This window comes from Bos indicus x Bos taurus, chromosome 15 (assembly GCF_003369695.1).
Source record: "Bos indicus x Bos taurus breed Angus x Brahman F1 hybrid chromosome 15, Bos_hybrid_MaternalHap_v2.0, whole genome shotgun sequence".
Taxonomy (NCBI): domain Eukaryota; kingdom Metazoa; phylum Chordata; class Mammalia; order Artiodactyla; family Bovidae; genus Bos; species Bos indicus x Bos taurus.
This window is the reverse complement of record NC_040090.1, coordinates 59,818,556-59,842,656: the sequence shown is the minus strand read 5'-3', so window position 1 is coordinate 59,842,656 and position 24,101 is coordinate 59,818,556. Positions and strand designations below refer to the sequence as shown.

At 46.6% G+C, this 24,101-nt stretch overlaps 1 protein-coding gene and 1 non-coding gene across 2 annotated transcripts in view; both read left to right on the top strand.

The window, feature by feature from the left end:
• HTR3B (5-hydroxytryptamine receptor 3B) overlaps positions 1-21,197 on the top strand; it is a 43,680-nt gene extending 22,483 nt beyond the window's left edge. The window contains exons 3-9 of the mRNA XM_027562122.1: positions 2,039-2,083; positions 2,550-2,659; positions 5,014-5,183; positions 5,693-5,850; positions 16,648-16,858; positions 17,246-17,428; positions 18,858-21,197. Coding sequence (XP_027417923.1) covers positions 2,039-2,083; positions 2,550-2,659; positions 5,014-5,183; positions 5,693-5,850; positions 16,648-16,858; positions 17,246-17,428; positions 18,858-19,090 — 1,110 coding nt within the window. The 3' untranslated portion in view covers positions 19,091-21,197. The remainder of the gene's footprint in view (positions 1-2,038; positions 2,084-2,549; positions 2,660-5,013; positions 5,184-5,692; positions 5,851-16,647; positions 16,859-17,245; positions 17,429-18,857) is intronic.
• Positions 17,779-17,882, top strand: LOC113906108. Its single transcript, XR_003514797.1, has one exon. It is a non-coding gene; the product is annotated as a U6 spliceosomal RNA (small nuclear RNA).
• Positions 21,198-24,101: the final 2,904 nt, after the last annotated feature.

The following is a 24,101-nucleotide window of genomic DNA, read 5'->3' as shown; positions in this document are numbered from 1 at the left end:
GTGTCAGAATTTCCTTTCTTTTAAAGACTGAGTAAATATTACATTGTATGTATGCACTACTTTTTGTTCATTTATTCCTCCATTGATGGACACTTGTGTTGCTTCCACCCCTTGGCAACTGTGAATAATGCTGCCGTGAACACGGATGTGCAAATATCTGACCTAGTTCTTGTTTTCAGTTCTTTTGGGTAAACGCCAAGGAGTGGAATTGCTGGACCACGTAGTAGTCCTATTTTTAAGTTTTTACGAACAGCACACTGTTGTCCACAGCAGCTGCACCATTTTACATTCCCAACAACAGTGCACAAGAATTCCAATTATCCTCACCAACACTTATTTTCTGCTTAAAAAACAAAGTAGCCATCCTAATGAGAGTGAAATGGTATTTCATTGTGGGTTTCAATTTGTATTTCCCTAGTGATTAGAGATTATATAAGCCAGCTCTGACTCTGACTGCCTTAACAAATATCATAGACATGGTGACTGAGACAACAGAAATTTATTTCTCACAGTTTGGGAATCTGGGAAGTTCAAGATCAAAGTTCTGGCCAGTTTGGTTCCTAGTAAAAGTTGTCTTTCCAGCTTGCAGATGGCTGCCTTCTCACTGTGTCTTCATATGGAGGAAAAAGAGATCATTCTCTCTTCCTCTTTCTCTAAGGCCACCAAGCCTCTTGCATGAGGGCCCACCCTTGTGACCTCATTTTACCTTAGTTATCTCCTGAGAGTCCTGTCTCCAAATACAGCCACATATGAATTTTGGAAGAACACAGTTTGGTCCATAGCCGTGATGCTGAGCATATTTTCCTGTGTTTATTGGCATTTGAATATCTACTTTGGACAAATCGTCTGTTCAAGTCTTTTGTCCATTCTTAAATAAGGATTTTGGTTTTGAGTTGTAGAAGTTCTTTAATATTTGGGATAATAACCCTTTATCAGCTATATGATTCACAAATATTTTCTCACATTCCATGAGTTTCCTTCTCACTATATTATGTTCTTTGATGCTTGTTTTAAATTTTGGTTACTTATCTTTATTGTTGAGTTGTAAGAGTTCTTTATATATTCTAGATACAAACCTCTTACTAGCTGTGTGATTTGCAAGTATTTTCTCCCACACTGTGGGTTGTCATCGACTTCCTGTCATTTGACTTTAAAGCACAAAAGTTCTAAATTTTGATGAAGTCCCATTTACTTCTTCTTCTGTTGCTTGTGCTTATGGTGTCTTATCTAAGAAATTATTGCCTAATTCAAAGTCATGAATATTTACTCCTATGTTTTGTTCTAAGAGTTTTGTAGTTTTAGCTCTTACATTTAGGTTTATGATCCATTTTGAGTTAATGTTTGAATGTGGTATGAAATATTCCTTTTAATCCCTAAGAACATAGTAACTATAGCATGTTTTTGTTTTTTTACTAGATTCAATAGGAAAAAAATTTAATGAAGAGGATTTTTTTTTTTGTTTGGGGGGGTGGTCTTTGCTTTTTTAATCACTGATTCATTGCAGAATGGGGAATCACATCTATTTATATCATCAAAAATATACCTCACTTGGATTAAGCTCATTCAATCTGTTATATAAGCAGAGAAATCCAAACATAAGGTAACAACAGGAAAGGCTGCCAATGGCAATTGAAATATTAATAATACTCATTCGAAGATTAGGAATAACATCTTAATTACAGATAAGAGCTTGGTCTCATCTTTTTAGTCCAGAATTGGCTATGACTATATATCATGTTTTAGTCTGATTAATGGCAGAGTAACTATTAAAGTAGGAAAGAGATTAGCAAATCATTTAACATGTCAAGTGTGGTTAAAGCATCATTTTGTCATAGATAATACAGTAAAGCTTATAGCAACAGGTGTATGTAATAAATAACTGGGAATACTCAGATCTTAAAGAGTCAAGGTGATGTTTTTAAAATCAGCATTATTTACCTGGATGCAATTTTCTTCCTCTGAATTGTCATACTGTTGAATTGGGCTTTGATTTACTGACTCTCTAAGATTTGCTGTGTATTTAATTTTTGCTTTGCAGGATACACAGAATCAAAAATTAAAGACAAGCATATGGTATCGTGAGGTAAATGATTATTTTTTTTCCTTCTATGCATGCTGGACTCCTGAAATTGATCTGCTGAAAAATGTAATTATTTGAAAGAATAGATATTATCCTTTTTTTCCTTTTTTTGGCTGCATCATGTGGCATGTGGGGTCTTATTTCCCTGACCAGGGATCAAACTCATGCCCCCTGCAGTGAAAGCTCTAAGTCTTAACCACTGGATTGCCAGCGAAGTCCCAGGAATAAATATTATCTTTCCTTTTAAATTTCCTTACATCTGCAGCAGACCTGATTTATTAGAATCCAAGTAAGATATATGGCTGTTGTTTCTGATTAGGGCAAACATCTTTAGGAGTTGGATGAGAAGTCCTCTCCCCTAACAGATAGTAGCAACAGGCTGATCAATTGAGTTACTCATCTAAATTCCTCTTCAGTTCTTTGATGGAGCTGACATTACCTCTTTGTGACATTTTCTTTTTGGCTACAGGTTTGGGATGATGAGTTTTTATCCTGGAACTCCAGCATGTTTGATGAGATTAGAGAGATCTCTCTACCTCTAAGTGCCATCTGGGCCCCTGATATCATCATAAATGAGTAGTAAGTGTGTTCGGGTGTGTTTCTGTGGGGTGTAGACTGCTTAGAATACTCAAACCAGTTGCTGCTTCCTTTCAGACATTGTTATTATTTTTTGTCTCTCAACTTGAAGAGGAGCTGTATTGTTGGGAGCATTCAGGTTAGCAGTATCAAAACCGTGAGTTGACATCATTTAAAATACAGTGTGTACATGCATGCTAAGTCCCTTCAGTCGTGTCCAACTCTTTGCAATCCCATGGACTGTAGCCCACCAGGCTCCTCTGTCCATGGAATTCTCCATGCAAGAGTACTGGAGTGGGTTGCCATGCCCTCCTCCAGGGGATCTTCCCAACCCGGAGATTGAACCTGAATCTCTTCCATTTCCTGCATTGGCAAGCAGGTTCTTTACCAATAGCGCCACCTGGGAAGCCCTTTAAGATAAAGATTTGATTGCTAATGCTTGATGTTACCCATGGATTATGTCTATGTTTTAACAGTAGCAAGTGAGTTGACCCATGAGGCTGTCATCGCTGAACCCACATTTGCCAGGTGACTGTCTCATGGACAATGTGATTCAGTCTTTGCACTTCTGGGCTAGTCTGGGATGATATATGGTCACTACCGGAAACCAGATGATATATGGTCCATACTGGAGAAATGGTATGGACCTAACAGAAGCAGATGATATTAAAAAGAGGTGGCAAGAATACACAGAAGAACTGTACAAAAAACATCTCGACAACCAAGATAATCACGATGGTATGATCACTCACCTAGAGCCAGACATCCTGAAATGTGAAGTCAAGTGGGCCTTAGAAAGCATCACTACGAACAAAGCTAGTGGAGGTGATGAAATTCCAGTTGAGCTATTTCAAATCCTGAAAGATGATGCTGTGAAAGTGCTGCACTCAATATGCCAGCAAATTTGGAAAACTCAGCAGTGGACACAGAACTGGAAAAGGTCAATTTTCATTCCAATCCCAAAGAAAGGCAATGCCAAAGAATGCTCAAACTACTGCACAATTGCACTCATCTCACACACTAGTAAAGCAATGCTCAAAATTCTCTAAGCCAGGCTTCAGCAATATGTGAACCATGAACTTCCAGATGTTCAAGCTGGTTTTAGAAAACGCAGAGGAACCAGAGATCAAATTGGCAACATCTGCTGGATCATGGAAAAGCAAGAGAGTTCCAGAAAAACATCTATTTCTGCTTTATTGACTATGCCAAAGCCTTTGACTGTGTGGATCACAATAAACTGTGGGAAATTCTGAAAGAGATGGGAATACCAGACCACCTGATCTGCCTCTTGAGAAACCTATATGCAGATCAGGAAACAACAGTTAGAACTGGACATGGAACAACAGACTGGTTCCAAATAGGAAAAGGAGTACGTCAAGGCTGTATACTGTCACCCTGCTTATTTTACTTATATGCAGAGTACATCATGAGAAAGGCTGGGCTGGAAGAAGCATAAGCTGGAATCAAGATTGCCGGGAGAAATATCAATAACCTCAGATATGCAGATGACACCACCCTTGTGGCAGAAAGTGAAGAGGAACTCAAAAGCCTCTTGATGAAAGTGAAAGAGGAGAGTGAAAAGGTTGGCTTAAAGCTCAACATTCAGAAAACGAAGCTCATGGCATCTGGTCCCATCACTTCATGGGAAATAGATGGGGAAACAGTGGAAACAGTGGCTGACTTTATTTTGGGGGGCTCCAAAATCACTGCAGAAGGTGATTGTAGCCATGAAATTAAAAGACGCTTACTCCTTGGAAGGAAAGTTATGACCAACCTAGATAGCATATTGAAAAGCAGAGACATTACTTTGCCAACAAAGGTCCATCTAGTCAAGGCTATGGTTTATCCAATGGTCATGTACGGATGTGAGAGTTGGACTGTGAAGAAAGCTGAGCGCCGAAGAATTGATGCTTTTGAACTGTGGTGTTGGAGAAGACTCTTGAGAGTCCCTTGGACTGCAAGGAGATCCAGCCAGTCCATTCTAAAGGAGATCAGTCCTGGGTGTTCTTTGGAAGGAATGATGATAAGCTGAAACTCTAGTACTTTGGCCACCTCATGTGAAGAGTTGACTCATTGGAAAAGACTCTGATGCTGGGAAGGATTGGGGGCAGGAGGAGAAGGGGACGACAGAGGATGAGATGGCTGGATGTCATCACTCAATGGGCGTGAGTTTGAGTGATCTCCGGGAGTTGGTGATGGACAGGGAGGCCTGGCATGCTGCGATTCACTGGGTCGCAAAGAGTCGGACACGATTGAGCGACTGCACTGAACTGAACCATCTCATGATCAGTTCTGTTTATGTATTAGAATGATGAAAGCTCACTCTGTAACCACAAGATCTCTTGTGTTTCTCACAGTGTGGACATTGAAAGATCACCTGACCTTCCCTATGTCTATGTGAACTCATCTGGGACCATTAAACACTCCAAGCCCATCCAGGTGGTCTCTGCATGCAATTTGGAGACATATGCTTTTCCATTTGATGTCCAGAATTGCAGCCTAACCTTCAGTAGCATTCTGCACACAGGTAAGTCATGAGAGGTGCAGTCTGCTAGTGGGCAAATACACTTGTGCTGGGTGGGCACGCAAAGGTGAAATTATGTTATGTGGTCCCTCAATTGATTTTATTTTTGCACATAACTGATTTTTTATAAATCTAAAATCTTCTTGCAGTTATTTGGCTCCTGGTGCAATTCAGACTAACCACAATATTGTGCCCAGAGATAGGGCCCTTTGCTGCTGTTGATTTGAAAACACAATATTAGGCCTCCATTGCCATTGAGAACATTATAGAATTCTCGTTCTATAGAATGGAGTGCAAACCCTAAGTTCATAGCTGCTTTTTTTTTTCACGACCAGAAAGTTTTTGTTCCTCATCATTACCCCTAATTCAAAATGGTATATTGAACCCCATCTCAGTAAGACTGTCCATATGGGAGCAAGAATTAAAAGGAAGGGTTTTAATTGGGAATTAGAAAAGTGGGCTGTCTTTGGTGCCTGTTTCTATGGGAAATCAACTGTTTCTGTTATTTTCAGTGGAAGATGTAGACCTGGCCTTCCTGAGAAGCACAGAAGACATTACACATGACCAAAAGGCATTTTTGAATGACAGTGAGTGGGAACTTCTTTCTGTGTCCTCAACCTACAGCATCCTGCAGAACAGCGCTGGAGATTTTGCACAGATTCAGTTCAATGTAGGTTCCACCCCTCTTCCTGTCCCCATTGCCTGCTTCTCTGCAGTCTTTCACCTTCCCTATCAGGCTGAGCAATCTCTGCTCTCCTGCATCTTCTCATTCGTATCCCCTAAGCACAGCTGATTCAGATGGCTCCAGACATCCGTTTGCATCTGAGACCAGAGGTTCAGCCGTAGATCCTGGACTCCTGCTGGAGTGGTTCCATACATGAACATAAAGAGGATGGTTTTCAGACACAGAGCCCTGAACCAGCCACTGCAGCAGGAGTCCTCACACCTTTCAGCACATATAACATTCTCACTTCTAACTGCTACTGAGAAGGAAAAAGAAAGAAGAAACCCACACACAGCAACCAAAATTAGGAGAAAAACATCTCTTCAATATGAATGTCCTGTGTGACATTAAGTAAATTATTAATTATTCCAGATGCAAATGCATAAAATTACCATATTATTAACTTAAGTATCTTGAGGGATTAGCTAACCTGTCATCAGGAGGATCCTCAGAGACCACTGGTGGTTTCCAGATCTGAGAAGTACAACTGCTCAGCAAGGACCTGATAAAAACCCAGACTTCTCAGATACGCCACCAGGAGTGCTTTTGGGTGTATTGTTCCTGGGGAAGTGCGTCCACTGGGTGCCTGGAGCGGGCAGTGGGGAGCAGGACAGTGAAGCCTGCTGCTTTGCAGTCCAGAGGCACCGTTCCTCCTTCCCGCCTGACAAACCATCCTGACATGTGGTCTGCAGCAAGTTTCTGCAGCCAGTAGACTTGTCATTTGCGTTCAGCCCTGCTTTTCTGCACAAAGTCAGCTAGTGATGGTGGTAGCTGGGGGTGGGAGGGTCCTTCAGACCAGGTAATCTGCCTGAGAGCTAGAGACTACAGACAGGTCAGGATTAAGCACAGCTGAATTCTCCTAGAAACAAACCTTTTGGACAAGAAGGGAAAATTTAGACTACACCAAGGTGCTATGGTTACAATGGATAATTACCTGCTAAGGAGGATGGTGGTGGTGAAATAAGTGATTATTGAGGGCACAAAAACCCTCCATTGGTTAAAAGGTGTGGTATGCAGTTTTCTAGTAAAGCACTTGTTAAAACAAGGCCTCTTAAATACAGCTGTGATTTGAACCTGACTGATGTATAATGCTGGGTACCAGCTAATCCCAATTCATGCCTTCCTTGCGGTAGGGCTTGAGTCCTTGCCTCTTCTACTTGTTTTTTTAGCAAAGCTTACACTGTGGCTTGTTTGTCCACTTTTTTACCGAGGGAAAGGGAGGGGGGTGCGGAAAAGAAAGCTTTTTTAATTTCAATGAGTTTCTTGGCTCAGAGTAAACACCTCATTAATTTTAAAGATATCAGCCTGCAAACATTATTAATGCAGCCCGAATAATGGAGAGCATTAAAGGGAAATGTGAGGGAGTAGCACGTGCAAGGTGGAACACAGTCACCTACCAAGCACTCCGGAGAAGGCTGCACACACCATTACCTACACTGCACGGAGGAGAAAAACAAAGACGGGAGAAGGGGCAGGTAAGCCAGAGTGTGGGAGGGCGCGCACACACACTGGCTCCCCCTCTCTGCACAGCGCAGCCGCTGTTTGTAGCTACACACCACCCTCTAACCTAAATATTGTCTTCTCAACGCTGGTCAAGTTTTTCTGTGTCCTAGCTCCATTTTAAATATGATGAGCACAGGCATAAAATATTGTTAAAGGGAGGAGAGGCTTCCCTGAATCACAGGGAACAGATCCGCGTTTCTTTGCTGTCTTCCGTGCCATGCTTCTTCTCCATTCAGGGTTTACGCTGAGGGCAGCCGGAGAGGGCAGTGAACCGATTTCTTGCTCTGGGAGCTTTTCCCAGGGTTCTGTTGCCGTGGGGGCTACGGTGGGTTGTTTGCTGGGGTGGGGGGAGCAGGGTTGCCTTCCACCCTGGCCCTCGGGAGCAGAATCTTGAGAAGAGTCACAGATCGTGCTTGGTGAGGCAGGGAGCCGAACTCAGGAACATTTCTGCAACTCTGGAAGACAAAGTAGACTGAGTGACTCTCCAGGTCAGTTCTCGGCCCCCTTGACCTCTCTCAGCCTCCACGACTCCCCCGTTCCCACTACGAGCACAATGATGGCTCATGTTCTCTTACTCCGCGCCAGATATCCAACTCCGAATTGAGCAGTCAAGTCACCTTGGTGTCCTTCAACAACCTTCAGGCAATGATGTAAAATTCAGAGCCCAGTTTCCTGCCCACGTTGGACTCTCCAGGGTCCTGACAGCAAAAGGCCAGCTTCCTCTTAATCTAATCACCTGCTGTGTCCCCATCCTGGCTGCCCAGCACGGGGTTGGGGACAGATACGGCAGAAGGAGGAACAAAGATCTAAATACACGTTCCACCTGGGCCTGATGTACACGCTGCTGCTGACACTGAATCAAATGCTTCGGGTGCCCGTTGGTTCCTGCTAACGTGCAGTCTGTCTGTGGCTCCAGGACATGTATTGTTGATCAGAGAGCACCGCTGACACCTTGGAGTCAGGCTGCATTCCACAGGGAGCCCAGAGCAGAGGCATGTCTGTGAGCAGCCTGGTGCCCAAGCCAGTGGCCACGGGAGGGGAGGCTTCCTTCAATACACTGTTGGAGGCGCTGGTTCCCAGAAACAGGATGAGCATTCAATTTCTGTACGGCAGTGCTTTTTTTTAAAGTAATTTTATCTATTTATTTATGGCTGTGCTGGGTCTTCATTGCTGCGTGGCTGCTACTCTCTGGCTGGTGTGCACTCGGGCTTCTCATTGCTGTGGCTTCTCTTGTGGAGCACGGGTTCTAGAGTGCTCGGGCTTCCGAAGTTGCAGCTCACCGGCTCTAGAGCACAGTTTCAATAGTTGTGGTGAATGGGCTTCGTTACTCTGTGGCACGTGGGGTCTTCCCAGACTAGGGATCAAACCTGTGTCTCCTGCATTGGCAGGCGGATTCTTTACCACTGAGCCACCAGGGAAGCCCATGTGTGGCAGTGTTTTGTTTCCTTTTTGTTTTCTAAAGAATGACGGTAGAAGTGTGAGGAGGTAGAAATGATACTTTAGAACTCTTATTGGGTGCAAGGGCTTCCCAGGTGGTGCTAGTGGTAAAGAAGCCATCTGCCAATGCAGGAGACATAAGAGAGGCCAGTTTGGTCCCTGAGGCAGGAAGATCCCCTCGGGGAGGGCATGGCAACCCACTCCAGTATTCTTGGACATAGGACTCTGCAAGCTGCAGTTCATGGGGTTGCAAAGAGTTGGACACGACTGAAGTGACTTAGTATACACGCATTGGATGCAAACTGGCAGACAGTTGTGGGAGCTGTAGTGAGGCCTGACCCCAGATATCCTCTCTCGGAGTAAATGCTCATGCGAGCAGGAACTGGGAGACCTACAGGGGCCTCCTAGAAAAATGAAGAGGGGCATTTGTGAAAGGAATATGCCTCATGTATCCTATTTTTCAGATGTAATTTTCCTTTCTATATTAGATTCATTTTGTTGATATATCGATTGAATCCAGCTCATAAACTTGACAGAAGATCCTTCCAAGCTCTACAGGTCACTCCAGAGAGGAGAGAGAAAGAGAGAATTTGGACCCCTAGAAACCCTCCAGGGTGAATCATGGACTTTCTGCTAAAGCAACTCGACCCATGGTCTAGATCCAAGAAGCTCTCACTCTTGCACAAGGATCTTACTTAAATGGCAGCAACTTTCCCGTTCTTTCTGAATTGGGAATGCTGGGAGGGGCTTGGGAGAGGAGGCGAATGGGCTTCTGTATGAAGTGTGAGTCTGGCAGTCAAAATTCCAAGTATGTCATAAAGACGGTCATGCAAAATTGAGTACTGGTGGGGTCTATCATCAAGGAGGCAGTTAGAGGCTAACCTTGGGGCCTATTCCATCTCCAAGGAGCTCTCCACACACACATTCTGAATTAGATTGATCTCTTTCATTAACATCAATAGGCTCCAAATACCTTTGTGTACTTATTATTACCTGGCTTTAATGGATAATGAAATTGTGGCATAATATTGCTAACACCTGAAGGGTGTCTAATGGAGAACACGGACTGAAACTAAAGTGCTTTTTCTTCCCTTTCTGTGGAATTTAAAGGCACCAGCTCCTTTAGTCCATTAGAAATGATGGGCTCTAGGTAGGGGCAGTTCTGCAGAGAGCAGTGTCTTGCCAAGCTGGTGATGTACCATCCCCCTGGCATACGGGGGCCACTGCCTCTGACATGAGCTGCAGAGAAGTGGCCCCCAGAAGACTGACTTCAAGAGGGGAGCCCCACTTTGGGCTCACTCCACTCTCTCACCCATTGGAACTAAAAGAACCATTATTAGCAGACTCTAATACAACTTGATGCACCTCTTTTGAGTTCTTATCCTGTGCCAAGCTCATTGCTAAGCACCGAGGACAGCAGCATGGATAAAACAAGACTCTAGGTTCCTCTCACGGGCCCCAAAATCTGTCCAAGGAGGCACGATAACAGTGACCACGAAACCAAGCACTGAGTCTATATTAGGCAGCATTTTAAAGGTTTCTGTATTTAATCCTTACATCTCTACGAGATGAGGACTCCACATACCCGCATTTTTACAGGTGGTCGAATTGGGGTGCAGAGACGTTAAGCAACTTAACCAAGGTTAACAGGTGACCGGTGGAACCAGGACTTGACTGACACACAGCTAAAGAGAAGCAGTATGTTCCAGTCCATTTTGTGGCATTTTCCCACTGTGTGTTACTGGCCAGGTCGCCTGTATCAGTTTTTTTTTTTTTTTAATTATTTATTTTATTTATTTGGCTGTACCGGGTCTTAGTTGCAGCAGGCAGGATCCTTTAGTTATTGCATGCCAGATCTAGTTTCCTGACCAGGGATCAAACCTGGGCCCCCTGCATTGGGAGCCTGGCCTCTTAACCCCTGGACCACCAGGGAAGTCCCCACCTGATTAGTTTCTTTGGGTTGCCATAACAAAGTACCACTTTAAGACAATAGAACTGTCTTCTCTCATAGTTCTGGAGGTCAGAAGCCTGTAATCGAAGTGTACGCAGGGTTGGTTCCTTCTGGGCACTCTGAGGGACAGTCTGCTTCTTGCTTCTCTCTTAACTTTTGGTGGTTTCTAGCAACCTTGTCTTCCCTGGGCTTGTAGGATGTATCACTCCAATGCCTGCCTCCATCTTCACATGCCTACAAAGGTATTATCCTTTGTATGTCTCGTCTCTTCTTACAGGGACACCTCATTTGCAATGATCTCATTTCCAAATAAGGTTGTATTCTGAGCTTCTGGAAGGACATGAATTTTGGGGAGCATTATTCAACCCAGTGGAGCTTCCGAGGAGGCTCAGTGGTAAAGAATCCACCTGCCAATGCAGGAGACACAGGTTCCATCCCTGGGTTGGGAAGATACCCTTGAGAAGGAAATGGCAACCCGTTCCAATATTCTTGCCTGGAAAATCCCATGGACAGAGGAGCCTGGTGGGCTACAGTCCACGGGGGTCACAAAAGAGCTGGACAGAACTGGTGATAAACAGCAACATTCAACCCAGTAGAGTCTGCCACCTTCTGACTCCCCCCAATTCATGTCTGTCCCACATGCAGAATATAGTCACCCTATCCCAACATCCCCAAACATCTTAACCCATTTCAGTACTGATTCTAAGACCAAAAAGTAGTGAAAGTGTTAGTCACTCAGTTATGCCTGACTCTTGGTGACCCCATGGAGTGCAGCCCGCTAGGCTCCTCTGTTTATGGGGTTTTCCAGGCACGAATACTGGAGTGGATAGCCATTCCCTCCTACTGGGGATCTTCCTGATCCAAGGATCAAGCCTGGGTCTCCTGCATTGCAGGCAGATTCTTTACAGTCTGAGCCACCAGAGAAGCCCTCTAAGATGAAAATATCGTCCAAATATAAACTCAGAAAGTCCCAAATGTTATCATCAAATCAAGCATAGACTCTGGGTATGGTCCATTCTGGAGCAAACTTCTGTCTGCAGACCTGTGAAACATCTAACTGTCAGAATCTGGTTCCTGATCCCATAAGACGTGGGGTCAGGAGTCAGGGGCAAGAGCAGGGACCTGTCCTGTCAGCAGTTCTAACTCTAGGATTTAGGATTTAGGATTGTGCCTGACCTCTGTTCATGCTCAATTCATGTTTCTTGAACATGAGCATAAAGGGCTTTGAGGCTCAAATGAGATCATGGGAATAAGACATTTCCCAAAACTGCAGGATAAAATTAGAGTTTCTTTAGGCCGCACTGGGCTTGTAGAGAAAAGTAGACTAGTCCATGGGTAGTATTGCCCCCAAATCATCCTAAAGAAAAAGGTGGGTCCTTTTGTTCTTAAGAAAAGCAAAACTACAGGTACTGTTGGACCGAACTTAAGAACTGGCCCATCCTCGCTAAAAGGCAGAAGAATGGATGAAGTGGTTTTGGAAGGCCTAAGTTTATGATTTTATGTCAGCTTGTAACTTATACAATTTTTTGAGTTGGAGAACTTTCTGCTTTATGTCACAGCCCAAGCTAATTGTCTACCCCTGTTTCCTCTCTACTTTCAACTACTCTCGAAATCCAGTGAGGAATATCCTCACAACAAGACTGGCTACATAAATTTGTGGGGCCTCATGCAAAGTGGAAATGCAGGGTCCCTTGTTTAAAAATTATTGAGAACATCAAAATGACACCAAGCCAAGCATGGGGCCCTTCTAAGTGCAGGACTCCCTATGACTGCATGAAGCCAGCCTGCCTCCCAGCCTCTCAGTTCTTGCCATGCCTCTGCCCTGACACCTTGTGGAACCTGAGGTTCGGTGAAATTGCACTTTCTTGGGAACCAGGGACCCTAAGGAGCCACACTGCTTCTCTTTGGTTCTGACCCAGATTTCTATTCAGCATCAGCATCTGGGTGGAGAGGAATCGTCTCAGCATGTGCTATTTACATGGGAACTTTATTTAAAGAGTACAGCAGCTGATCTCAATTGTACCCAAGATGCTTGGCAAGGCAAAAGTAAACTGTTCTTTAAAAACGGGGGGAAAATCAAGGCTTGGAGAGGTTTGATACCATCCAGAGTCCCTGAAACCAGCACATAGAATGGAGGGGCTCAGGGCATCTGCTGTTCCTTTGACTCTAAGTCTGGGCTCTCTCTGCTTAATCAACATGCCTGCTTGTGCTTTTCTTTGGGGTAGCATTCTTATTCTCTTCATCTCCTTTATGTAACGTCCACCATGAAGTCTCAGGGGATCTTCTTGCTCCTACCCTCCAGAGACAGAAGACTTGGTTGCCCCTCCATCCCCACAGCCCAGGTGGGGCCCACAACACAAGACTTTGTGTGGACTCTGGCCCTGAACTCCCTTCTCCCCAACCCACCTACCGCGGCCACACCTGTCACAGCACAACAAAGCAAGGAGAGAGATGCAGGGTTTTGACAGTTCATGGTTTTTCTTGTTGACTGCACTTTGGTAAAAATGTATTTTAACCAAATGATGGCAAAACAGTGAGTGTCACTCTGGTTTAGATGTTTGCAGGCAATTAAGTTTAATGTGGAAGACCACAGTCAGACTACAATTGGCCAAATGGCCTTGGTCTACTGAGCTCCACTGAGTCAGGATATGCTTCCAGACCCAAAGGCTGAGGAGCCCTGACTCCCACCAGCAAGGTGACATCTCATCTCATCCAGTCAGGCTCCTCCCCTACCACCTTCTGCTCCGTCTTCCGTCTATGCAATTTTTTTCCAAACAGGGAGGCCAAGGTGAGAGAGAAGACCCTGAACTCAGCTCAGAGGTCTGATCAAACTGAGAGGAGGCTGTCTGGGAAACAGTGGAGCTTGGAACCAGAAGGTGCATGGGCACATCCCACTTACTCAGCTTACTTACGGGGCTGAACTTTATTCTCAAAAATCTACAGAGTGGGATGCCATACTACCTGCCAACAAACTCACACTGAGTATTAAATAAATCACATCCCATGTGAAAAAGGGTCTAGCACACTTTCTGACATGCAGAAATCATTCAGTTGTTTGGTGAACCAGAGTAGTGGGAGGTTTCAGACATTGGTTTGTTTTTTTTTGTTTGTTTTTCCTTCAAATCTAGCAGCACCAGGCCCAGAACATTCATTTGTTTAGTGAACATTTACTGAATGTGTGTGTGTGTGTGTGTTTTCAGTTCTGGAGTCATGTCCAGCTCTTTGTGACCCCATGGACTATAGCCTGCCAGGCTCCTCTGTCCATTGGGTTCTCCAGCCAAGAATACTGGACTGGGTTGCCATTTCCTTTAGGGGATCTTCCCAAATCCAGGATCAAACCCATGTTTCCTGCATTGGCAGGTGATTCTTTACCGCTGAGCTACTCATCAGTTCAGTACAGTCGCTCAGTCGTGTCTGACTCTTTTGCGACCCCATGGGCTGCAGCACGCCAGTCTTCCCTGTCCATCACCAACTCCCAGGGCTTGCTCAAACTCATGTCCATAGAGTTGATGAAGCCATCCAACCATCCCATCCTCTGTCATAAAATAGGCATTATTTTTGACCCCATGAGGGATTAAAAATTACTATTCCCACCCTCAAAGGGTCCATAGTCTGATGGGGGAAGCAGCCCTGTCATATCCTGTTTCTCTCCAGGAAGGATGAGAATAGATTTTGTGTTCATTAAAGGCATGTCCTATGACCATCCTGGAGAAGGAAATGGCAACCCACTCCAGTATCCTTGTTTGGAAAATCTCATGGACAGTGGAGCCTGGTGGGCTGCAGTCCATGGGGTCGCAAAGAGTCGGCCACGACTGAGTGACGAACACTAACACTATGACCATCTCAGAGAAGCTGGGTATAACAAAATGGCAGCAGCTCTCACTGTAATTTTATGAGACTTAAATTCCCAGCTATAAGACTTCTCTCACGGCCCAGTGGTGAAGAATCCACCTGCCAATGCAGGGGACGCAGCTTTGTTTTCTTGCCTAGGAAGATCCACATGCCACAGGGCAGCTGAGCCCCTGCACCACAACCACTGAGCCTGTGCTCTAGAGCCCGCACGCTGCAACTAACGGAGCTCACGCACCCTAGAACCTGTGCTCTGCAACGAGAAGCCACCGCAGTGAGAAGCCCGCACACCGCGACTGGAGAGGAGCCCACACTCACCGCAACTACAGAAAGCCTGTGGGCAGCAGCAAAAACCCAGCACAGCCAAAAAATAAATTAATTAATTAAAAAAAAAAAAAAACAATTCCCGGCTACCAGACCAGCTGTCTGCCCAGCCATGCTGTGGGCCCTGGTGGATCTCTGCAGTTGCCCCACTTCACAGCTACTTTTGCTCTTGGAGGCTGGACTGTGGCCTGCAGAGATGGGAGCCCTGGTCCAGTTTGGGAGTAGGGGGCAGGGGGAGCAGTGGCCGGAGGTTGGAGGGAGGAAGAGACCGAGTGAGGTGTTTATCTTTCCATTTCTCCCCACTCCAAGGAGCCTCCACCCGCGGTCCGGGCTCCTAAGAGGACGCCACACGTCCCCCAGCCTTCTGTCCCCTCAGATTCAACCACATTGCCGGCCCTGGGCCCCTTCAGGCCTACAGATAGGAACAGCTCAGCCAGTGCCCCAGTCCCTGGGGGATTGCTCACCTCCTGAGATCGCCTTACGTCCCGCCCACCTCTTGTCAAGCCCGCCTCGGCTTTCCTAGTTTCATTGTGCTATTTGCTCCTAGCCAGTCTCTGACACACACACACAGGTACTAAAGTGTGTGCATTCCAAGAAAGAAGAGACTAAACCAAAACCAGTGTAATATTTTGCAAACTAAGTGGTTTAAGAAGAAAGATTTTGAGTGTGAGACCTGATTTTAAAACAGTTTCTCACTCTCCAGCTATGTGAATTTGGACAAGCCATTTAGTCTCTAGGATCCTCTGTCTCCTGGTTAAAATGGAGGTTATAATACTCAGCCCCCAGCGTTGCTGTGAGGACTGCTGCTGCTGCTGCTGCTAAGTCGATTCAGTCGTGTCCGACTCTGTGCGACCCCATAGGCGGCAGCCCACCAGGCTCCCCCGTCCCTGGGATTCTCCAGGCAAGAACACTGGAGTGGGTTGCCATTTCCTTCTCCAATGCATGAAAGGGAAAAGTGAAAGTGAAGTCGCTCAGTCGTGTCTGACTCCCAGCGACCCCATGGACTGCAGCTTACCAGGCTCCTCCATCCATGGGATTTGCCAGGCAAGAGTACTGGAGTGGGGTGCCATTGCCTTCTCCAACTGTGAGGACTAAAGAAGACAAATCATATGAAATGCTTAGTCCAATGCCTGGCACACAGCAGGTGCTAAATAAATGGTGGCTTCTTCTTCTTATAATTATGAATAATATTATTAATATTTTTATACAGAAAAGCTTAAAGGATTCCCCTCCTATTTTCTAAACCACAAAATAACCTCCTATTTCTAAACGACATGAGGGACTTCCCTGATGGGCCAGTAGTCAAGAATCTGCCTTGTAATGCAGGGGACACAGGTTCAGTCCCTGGCGGAGGAACTAAGATCCCACATGCCTTGGAGCAACTAAGCCCATGAACCTCAACTACTGAACCCGTGCTCTCTGGAACCAGTGGGCTGCAAATACTGACCTGCACACCACAACTAGAGACTTCGTGTGCTACAGTGAAAGATCATGCATGATGTAACGAAGATCACATGTGCTGCAGCTAAGACCTGACATGGCTAAATAAATACATTTTTAAAAAATAAAAATAAATTATGTAGACTTTTCATATTATGTAAAAATGCTGGGACGGCAGTGTTGTTGGCTAGTCCATTGGCTTGGACCCTCTTGTCAACAGACTGTGTGTCCCTGCCCAGGTCGTGATTCGCAGGCACCCTCTGGTCTACGTGGTGAGCCTGCTGATCCCCAGCATCTTCCTGATGCTCGTGGACCTGGGCAGCTTCTACCTCCCGCCCACCTGCCAAGCCAGGATTCTGTTCAAGACCAGCGTGCTGGTGGGCTACACCGTCTTCAGAGTCAACATGTCTGATGAGGTGCCAAGGAGTGCAGGGAGCACCCCTCTGATTGGTGAGCAGCCCCGGGGTCACCAGGCCTTTTAAAAAATTATTCATTTATTTTTCACTGTGCTGGACGTTCATTGCTGTGCATGGGCTTTCCTTAGTTGAGGGGAGCAGGGGCTACTCTCTAGCTGCAGAGCACAGGCTCTAGGCTGGTGGGTTCAGTAGCTGCAGCGCTGGGCTTAATTGCCCCAGGGCATGTAGGATCATCCCAGACCAAGGATGGAACCCATGTCACCTGCGTTGGCAGGTGGATTCTTAACAACTGGACCATCAGGGAAGTCCAGGTGCCCATCTGGCATTACTTCTGTCCAAGATCTGATGTTGCCTTTCAGACAGGGAAGCAAGGGGCCCAGAGACTCCTGCTAACCCCACCTCCTCCGTCTCCTTCCCTCAGGGGTCTTCTTCACGGTCTGCATGGCCTTCTTGGTTCTTAGCTTATCCAAGTCCATCCTGCTGGTCAAATTCCTCTATGATGAGCGGTGCAGCCAGCAGGAGCAGACCCTCCTGTGTCTTCGAGGGGACATGGATACCAACCAGCGTCAAATGGATCCCGGGGCCCAGCTTGCTGGGGTAACAGGTTTGTGAGAAGCCTTGAGGTCCCTGTTTGTCTCACTTGATCACTCAGCCCCAGTGCCCACAGGTGGAGCCGAGGCCACGCATCACTGTGTGAAAAAATGGAAACATCTGCTTCTTAGCCTCTGCCCTGCATTTTACATCAACTCTCTGGAGACAAGACAGTCTTCTGCTGGCTCTTTGGAAAGCCTAGAGATCAGCCCCTCATCCCCTTAGCTAGTTTTACTTACCAGTTTGGAGCCACCGACCTCAGAGTAGCAAAATGCCTGCACACGCACGCACACACATGCACAAATAGTTTGCATACATTTGGGTTCTAGTTGCCAAATTTGCAGAAATATACAGGTCATCCCAGTGCCCCCTTGCTCAGCACTTACACTAAAATTGGAGTGATACAAAGGTGAGTATGGGCCCTGGGCAAGGATGACATGCAACGTCATGAAGTGGTACATATTTTTACTGTGTTTTTTTTAATTATTTATTTTTAAGGAGAATAATTGCTTTACAATGTTGTGTTGGTTTCTGCCGTACAACAATGTGAATCAGCCATAAGTATACTTATGTCCCCTCCCTCTTGAACCTCCCTTCCACCTCCCACCCCATCCCACCCCTCTAGGTTGTCACAGAGCACCAGGTTGAGCTCCCTGTTATACAGCAACTTCCCATTAACTTTACTGTATTCTTGAAAGTCAACAAGACACTATATTCCAGAAGTTCTCATCACAAGAACAAAAATCTGTAACTGTGTGAGGTGATGGGTGTTACCTGCTGCTGCTAAGTTGCTTCAGTCATGTCCGACTCTGTGCGACCCCATAGACAGAAGCCCACCAGGCTCCCCCATCCCTGGGATTCTCCAGGCAAGAACACTGGACTGGGTTGCCATTTCCTTCTCCAATGCATGAAAGGGAAAAGTGAAAGTGAAGTCGCTCAGTCGTGTCCAACTCTTAGCGACCCCATGGACTTCAGCCCACCAGGCTCCTCCATCCATGGGATTTTCCAGGCAAGAGCGCTGGAGTGGGGTGCCATTGCCTTCTCCGGGTGTTACCTAGGCTTATGATTATCATCTCACAGTATATACAAATATTGAATCATTATGTTGTATGCTTGAAACTAATGATACATATCAATTATACCTCAATTTAAAGAATCATCCCTGCCCTAAAGCTTTAAGTCAATGAGGGCTGTGCTACCTCAGAAAAATCTCCCAGAAGGATGTAACCTGGACTCATCACCCTGCTTGCTGTGTTCTCTGGGGTTCCTTCAGCACAGCCTTGCCTCCCCTCAGTTGATAGGGAGAGAATCCCCTATCTTCCAGCCCATTGGCCACTTTTGCCCACAACCTTCCTTGAAGTATAAAGCCATTGGCTTCAATGGGTAGGCAGGGGGAGCCATGATGTCCCCTGGCTCACCTACAGTGTCTTCCTCTTGTGCAGAGTCCCCCGTCTGTCAAGAGGACCAGGCCCCATCAGGGACCCTGAAGGAAGTCTGGTCCCAGCTTCGATCCATCAGCAGCTACTTCCAAACCCAGGACCAGGTGGACCGACAGGAGCTTGGGTGGCTGGCCCTCCTGGAACGCTTTGACCGCCTGCTCTTCCAAAGCTACCTCATTGTGCTGGGGCTCTATGCCGTCACCCTGTGCTCCCTCTGGGTGTCGTGGAGTGGCTAGGAAGACCCAGGGTTGCTAGTGTCCATCCATGGGCTCTCCTGGCACTTGGGGAAGGCTGAACATTTTTTAAGGAGATATTGGAAGGAGAGGAATGGTGAGTTAAAAAGCTCTCCAGCCCGTTTCTTCTTTTCACTTACCCCAGAACACACATCATCTAATGTGCTATTGAATGACCCAGGAGTAATACGCTCATGATGAAAATGCATAAACAGTGTGAGGTATCCGGGGAAAAGTAAGCCTGCCTTCTTTCCCAGTTCACTCCCCAGAAGGGACCACCATTAGCAGCCTCTTTCAGAACGTTTCTAAGCACATACAAACATATGTGTATGTTTAAACTGGTTTTTAAAAGGTGTTAAGAATGCACTCCTTCTCCCAGCCCTGTCGTGGTTACTTATTCAGTTAGTCATTCAGCGAAACTTGTATTGAGTGGCCGTGAAGCCCCAGGCATTATGTTAGGCATACCAGAGAATACAGAATAAGTCAATCTCAGGTTATTCTTCACTTGACTTGCTTCCTGAAGAACCTTGTTCCAACCAGAACACAAAGTTCTGTATCCCGGAGCCATGTCTGTCTCCTGGAGCTCTGGTTCCCACCAGCCCAGGTGAGTCCATCTCCCCTGTGCGTTCCTATTGGAAGGGATCCAGACCTAGCACATCTCATAAACACACACCACTCGTGAGGCGCTGAGCTGGGGGGCAAGCTTAATGCATGGCCCTTGGGAGTTTTCAGGAGTTTATAATCCACTGTCCGTGCATTAGTCTGCTCTAACTGTCATAGCAAAATACCACAGACCCGTGGGGGCTTAAACATCTGGATTTTCTCACACTTCAGGAGGCTAGAAGTCTAAGGTTGAGGTGTTGACAGGGTTAGTGTCTTCTGAGACCTCTTCCTGGGCTTGCAGATGGCTGCCTTCTCCCTGGGTTCTCATATGGTCTTTCTTCTGTGTGTGCACATATGTGTTCAACCTTCCTCTTCTTCTAAGGACACTAGTCATATTGGAGTGGCCCACCCTAATGAACTCATTTAATCCTAACTACTTCTTTAAAAGCCCCTTTTTTTCTATATGCATTCCCATTTGTGAGGTGCTGGGAATTAGGACTTCAACACAAGGATCTGAGTGAGACACAGTTCAGCCCATAACCCTCACTTGACTGTGGAGACTTGCCAGGTCCATAATCCAGAGGGTATTCTGGCAGGCTAGAGACCCAAGCAAGAATTGCAGTTGGAGTCCCAGGCTGGTCTTCTAGCAGGATTCTCTCTGCTTCTGGGGAGGTTGCTCTTTCTCTATAAGGTTTTCAAGTGACTGGATGAAGCCCACCCACATTCAGAAGGTTAATCTGTTTTACTCCAAGTCTACTGGTTTAAGACTTTAAACATCTAAGAAACACCTTCAAAGAAACATCAAGAATAATCTTTGAACAAATATCTGTGGCCCAGCTAAGATGACACTTGAAATTAGCCATCAGAGTCTCGATGGCCCCTTAGCTTCCCATCTGTGCCCACAGCCACTTGTCTAGATAGAAGAGCCCTGATCACCTTGCATTGGGTAAGTAACCAACTTCTGGTTCAGTCTCCTCAGTAGTCAGTTCCGGATTGGTGAACCGATCTTATGCCCTTTCCTATGACCTCATAACCTGAAGACTAAGATTAGAACTGAAGCCTTCCACAGTGTTTGACTTTCTTCATTTCTCATTGCTTTCTTTTTTTTTTTTTAATAATTTTTATTATTTTTTGGCCACATCACATGGCATGTGGGGTCTTTGTTCCCGAGCTAGGGATCAAACACAGACCCACTGCAGTGGATGCATGGAGTCTTAATCACTGGACAGCCAGTCCGTCTTGTTGTTTTCTATTAGAGTCTTCAATCTAGCCAAGCCAGCCTGCCTGTCAGCCTCCTCAGGAGAGGCTTTGCTGCCACCTAAGCCTGTACTTCTAGTCTTCTGTTTCATCCATCTGTATGTCCCTGTGTGAAGACGCTGCTCAAACTCCAGCCTCCTTCTCCCACCCTTCCCACCTGATTGCCCTATGACTGTGTCCGCTCTTCTCTAACTTTGTTGTTGCTAAGTCACTTCAGTCGTGTCCGACTCTGTGCGACCCCAGAGACAGCAGCCCACCAGGTTTCCCCGTCCCTGGGATCCTCCAGGCAAGAACACTGGAGTGGGTTGCCATTTCCTTCTCCAATGCATGAAAGTGAAAAGTGAAAGTGAAGTCGCTCAGTCGTGTCCCATGTTCGAGACCTCATGGACTGCAGCCCACCAGGCTCCTCCACCCCTGGGATTTTCCAGGCAAGAGTACTGGAGTGGGGGTGCCATTGCCTTCTCCGTCTCTAACTTTAGACGTACCTAATCTCATTCTCCTCTCCTTAGATATTTCATGGCCTTGTGTGTGTGTGTGTGTGTGTGTGCGTGTGTGTGTGTGCGCAGATGCATCACTTGTCAGATCAATCACACACTCCTAGAACAGAAATCTTGTTTTCTATTTCTAACTCATTCCCATCTTGGCCCAGGTCCATACAGAATTTTTTTTTTCACGGTAATTCTGCTGTAACTATTGCAGAGATATGCATTCTAGCTCACCGCTGATGGTGGACAGATTTCTAGTGTGTTTCCGCAAGTCTGAAGGACTGAGTCTGCCAAGGGTCAGATACCCAGGCCCTCAGCATCCCCACTCAGAACAGCCACTAGGAGCTGGTGGGTAGAACACAGAGGACTGAGAGACAGGCGTCACTCCCAACACTGCTTACAGAGGACTGCTGTTTGCTTGGAACTTTTTCCAGCACTGAAATTGCCTTTAAAAAAAAATCTGCCCCCCCATCCCCCCGAAGAAAGAGAATTTAAATTCAAACAGCCTTTACCTGCCTCCTCCCTCTCTCATTACCTCCCAGTTAGTGCTCAACGCCAATTGTCCATGAAATTCCACTGCTGCTGTTAATGAAATGAGGAGCAGAAGAAGTTTGTGAACAGGAAGTGTCCATGCAAACCTCCACCTGTTTCTCTCCTTGCTTCCTACTTCCTGTTCTGGCCTCCTCTGCCTTTACCTGCTCTGTTAGCCTCTAAATTGATCCTTAAATCTCTCTTCACTTCCTCGGTTATTAGAGGAGGCAAAGGCTTGCAGTAAGTCCCCACCACAGGGTTTCCATCCTTTCCATCTGTCTTGGAGAAAGCACCTGACTTTGCTCCTGGCTCCATCACTACCTAGCCAGGGGGACTTGAGACTGATCTCTCAGAGCTTCACCCTACCCTGTTTGACATCAGGACTGTGTATATTTATTCTGCCCATATCACAGAATTTTGAGGATGAGAATGAAGCAATGTACTCAAGCACACTTTGAAAGATAAGTCATATATTATGAAATAAAAAGCCTGCCTGCTATCAGCAGATGGATTCCAATCTTGAATCTTTGGCGTGAGGTTCTCTTCTAACTGTCTCTATCAGAATACAGTTATAGACTGGATTCCACAGAAGTGTCCTTGTTCCAGAATCCAAAGGCCAAGGGCTGAAGCCACTATATGCCTCCTTGTTGGCAATTCGGGTTGGTGGGGGGGGGGGGCGCTGCCCAAGGGACTTCCCATTTCATTTCCCATGCAGTTCGCCTTGGCTTCCCCTGCCCAGGGAATAGCTCCCAGGTTCTCAAGGTCAGCCTCTAGGAAGCAGCCCTTCGGGAGTGAAGCCTGGATGCTAAGCGTGGCCCCAGTGTGTGGATCTCCTCTGTCCAGTTGCCAAGTGGCCCTGATCGCAACATGGCAGCCGGGGACGCATTCTAAGCCCTCAGTCAGGTCAGCATCCTGAAGCAAAGCCATCATTAGCAAATGGCACTAGAGCCCCCCTCCCGGAAGAGGGCCCGTCTGCAGTGGGAGGAAGACAGGACACCAGCAGCCCTTACTTACAAAGCATTGTTAGCTCAGCCTCTCCAAGTGTTTATCAATTTCATGATTCCTGTTTCACAGAGGAAGGAAACTGAGGAACAGAGCAAAAATGGGATTTTCCCAGCTGTGATTGCTCCTACCATCTGCTGTTTCCCAGAATCTCAAGTCTTTTCAGCACTCACCAAGAAATCACAGCTCCAGCTCTCGGAGACGTCACTGATATCTAGAATAAAGAGTTGGTGGAGCACAGCCCCTGGCTAGGCAGGCAGCCCTCCGTTTGTCATTCTATCTCAGGAGAACTTCCAAGGGCTTCTGCTAGCATCTCCCATAGCTTCCACAGGGGTCTCACTTTCCCCCCAGGACATCCCACCTCTCCCCCAAGTTGTCCTACAGGAGAGGATCCCTGTAATTAAGGATGCTGAGCCCTTGGCCTCTTATATCTCCATGACTCAGCCAGTCTTCCAGGGGCCAGCCTGAAGCTGGATGATTTAGGTCCTCAGTTGTCCTACAGGAGAGGAGCCCTGTAGTTAAGGATGCTGAGCCCTTGGCCTCTTATATCTCCATAACTCAGCCAGTCTCCCAGGGGCCATCTTGAAGCTGGATGGTTTAGGTCCTCAAGTGAACCATAGAGCAGCCCTGTGAGCCACCAGCACAAAGCTGCCCCCGAAGGCATCAGCCCTCCCCTGGGTACAGCCCTAAGGGCTCCCAGGCCCTCTCACTTCTCAGGGATCTAATTATACATCTAAAGGCAAGGTTAGTAGAAAGGGGCAGGGTTTAAATTTTTACCCTAGTCTGTGGTTCTGAGGTTCCAGAAAACTTCAGGTCTTCGGGTTTAAGGTAAAGAGCTTCTCTGCCAACTCCCAGGTGGTGAGTGGTCACCTCAGGGCAGAGACTGAACCTACTGTGTCCCCTCCAAGAAGGCAATGCCTCTCTCCCTGCCACAGGGCCCATCCCAGGCTTCTCCCTGTCCCGTTTCCCGGCTCACACGCCATCCCAGCAGCTGGAAGCTCTCAGTCCTGAGTTATTCACCTGCAAGACAGTAAGCGCTTCACAATTAGCTGAGCACCAGCATGGAGGCTTTTATGAGCTGCCACGCCCCCAGCGCACTCCGGTGTACGGAATTGAAATGACCCACACCGGTGATT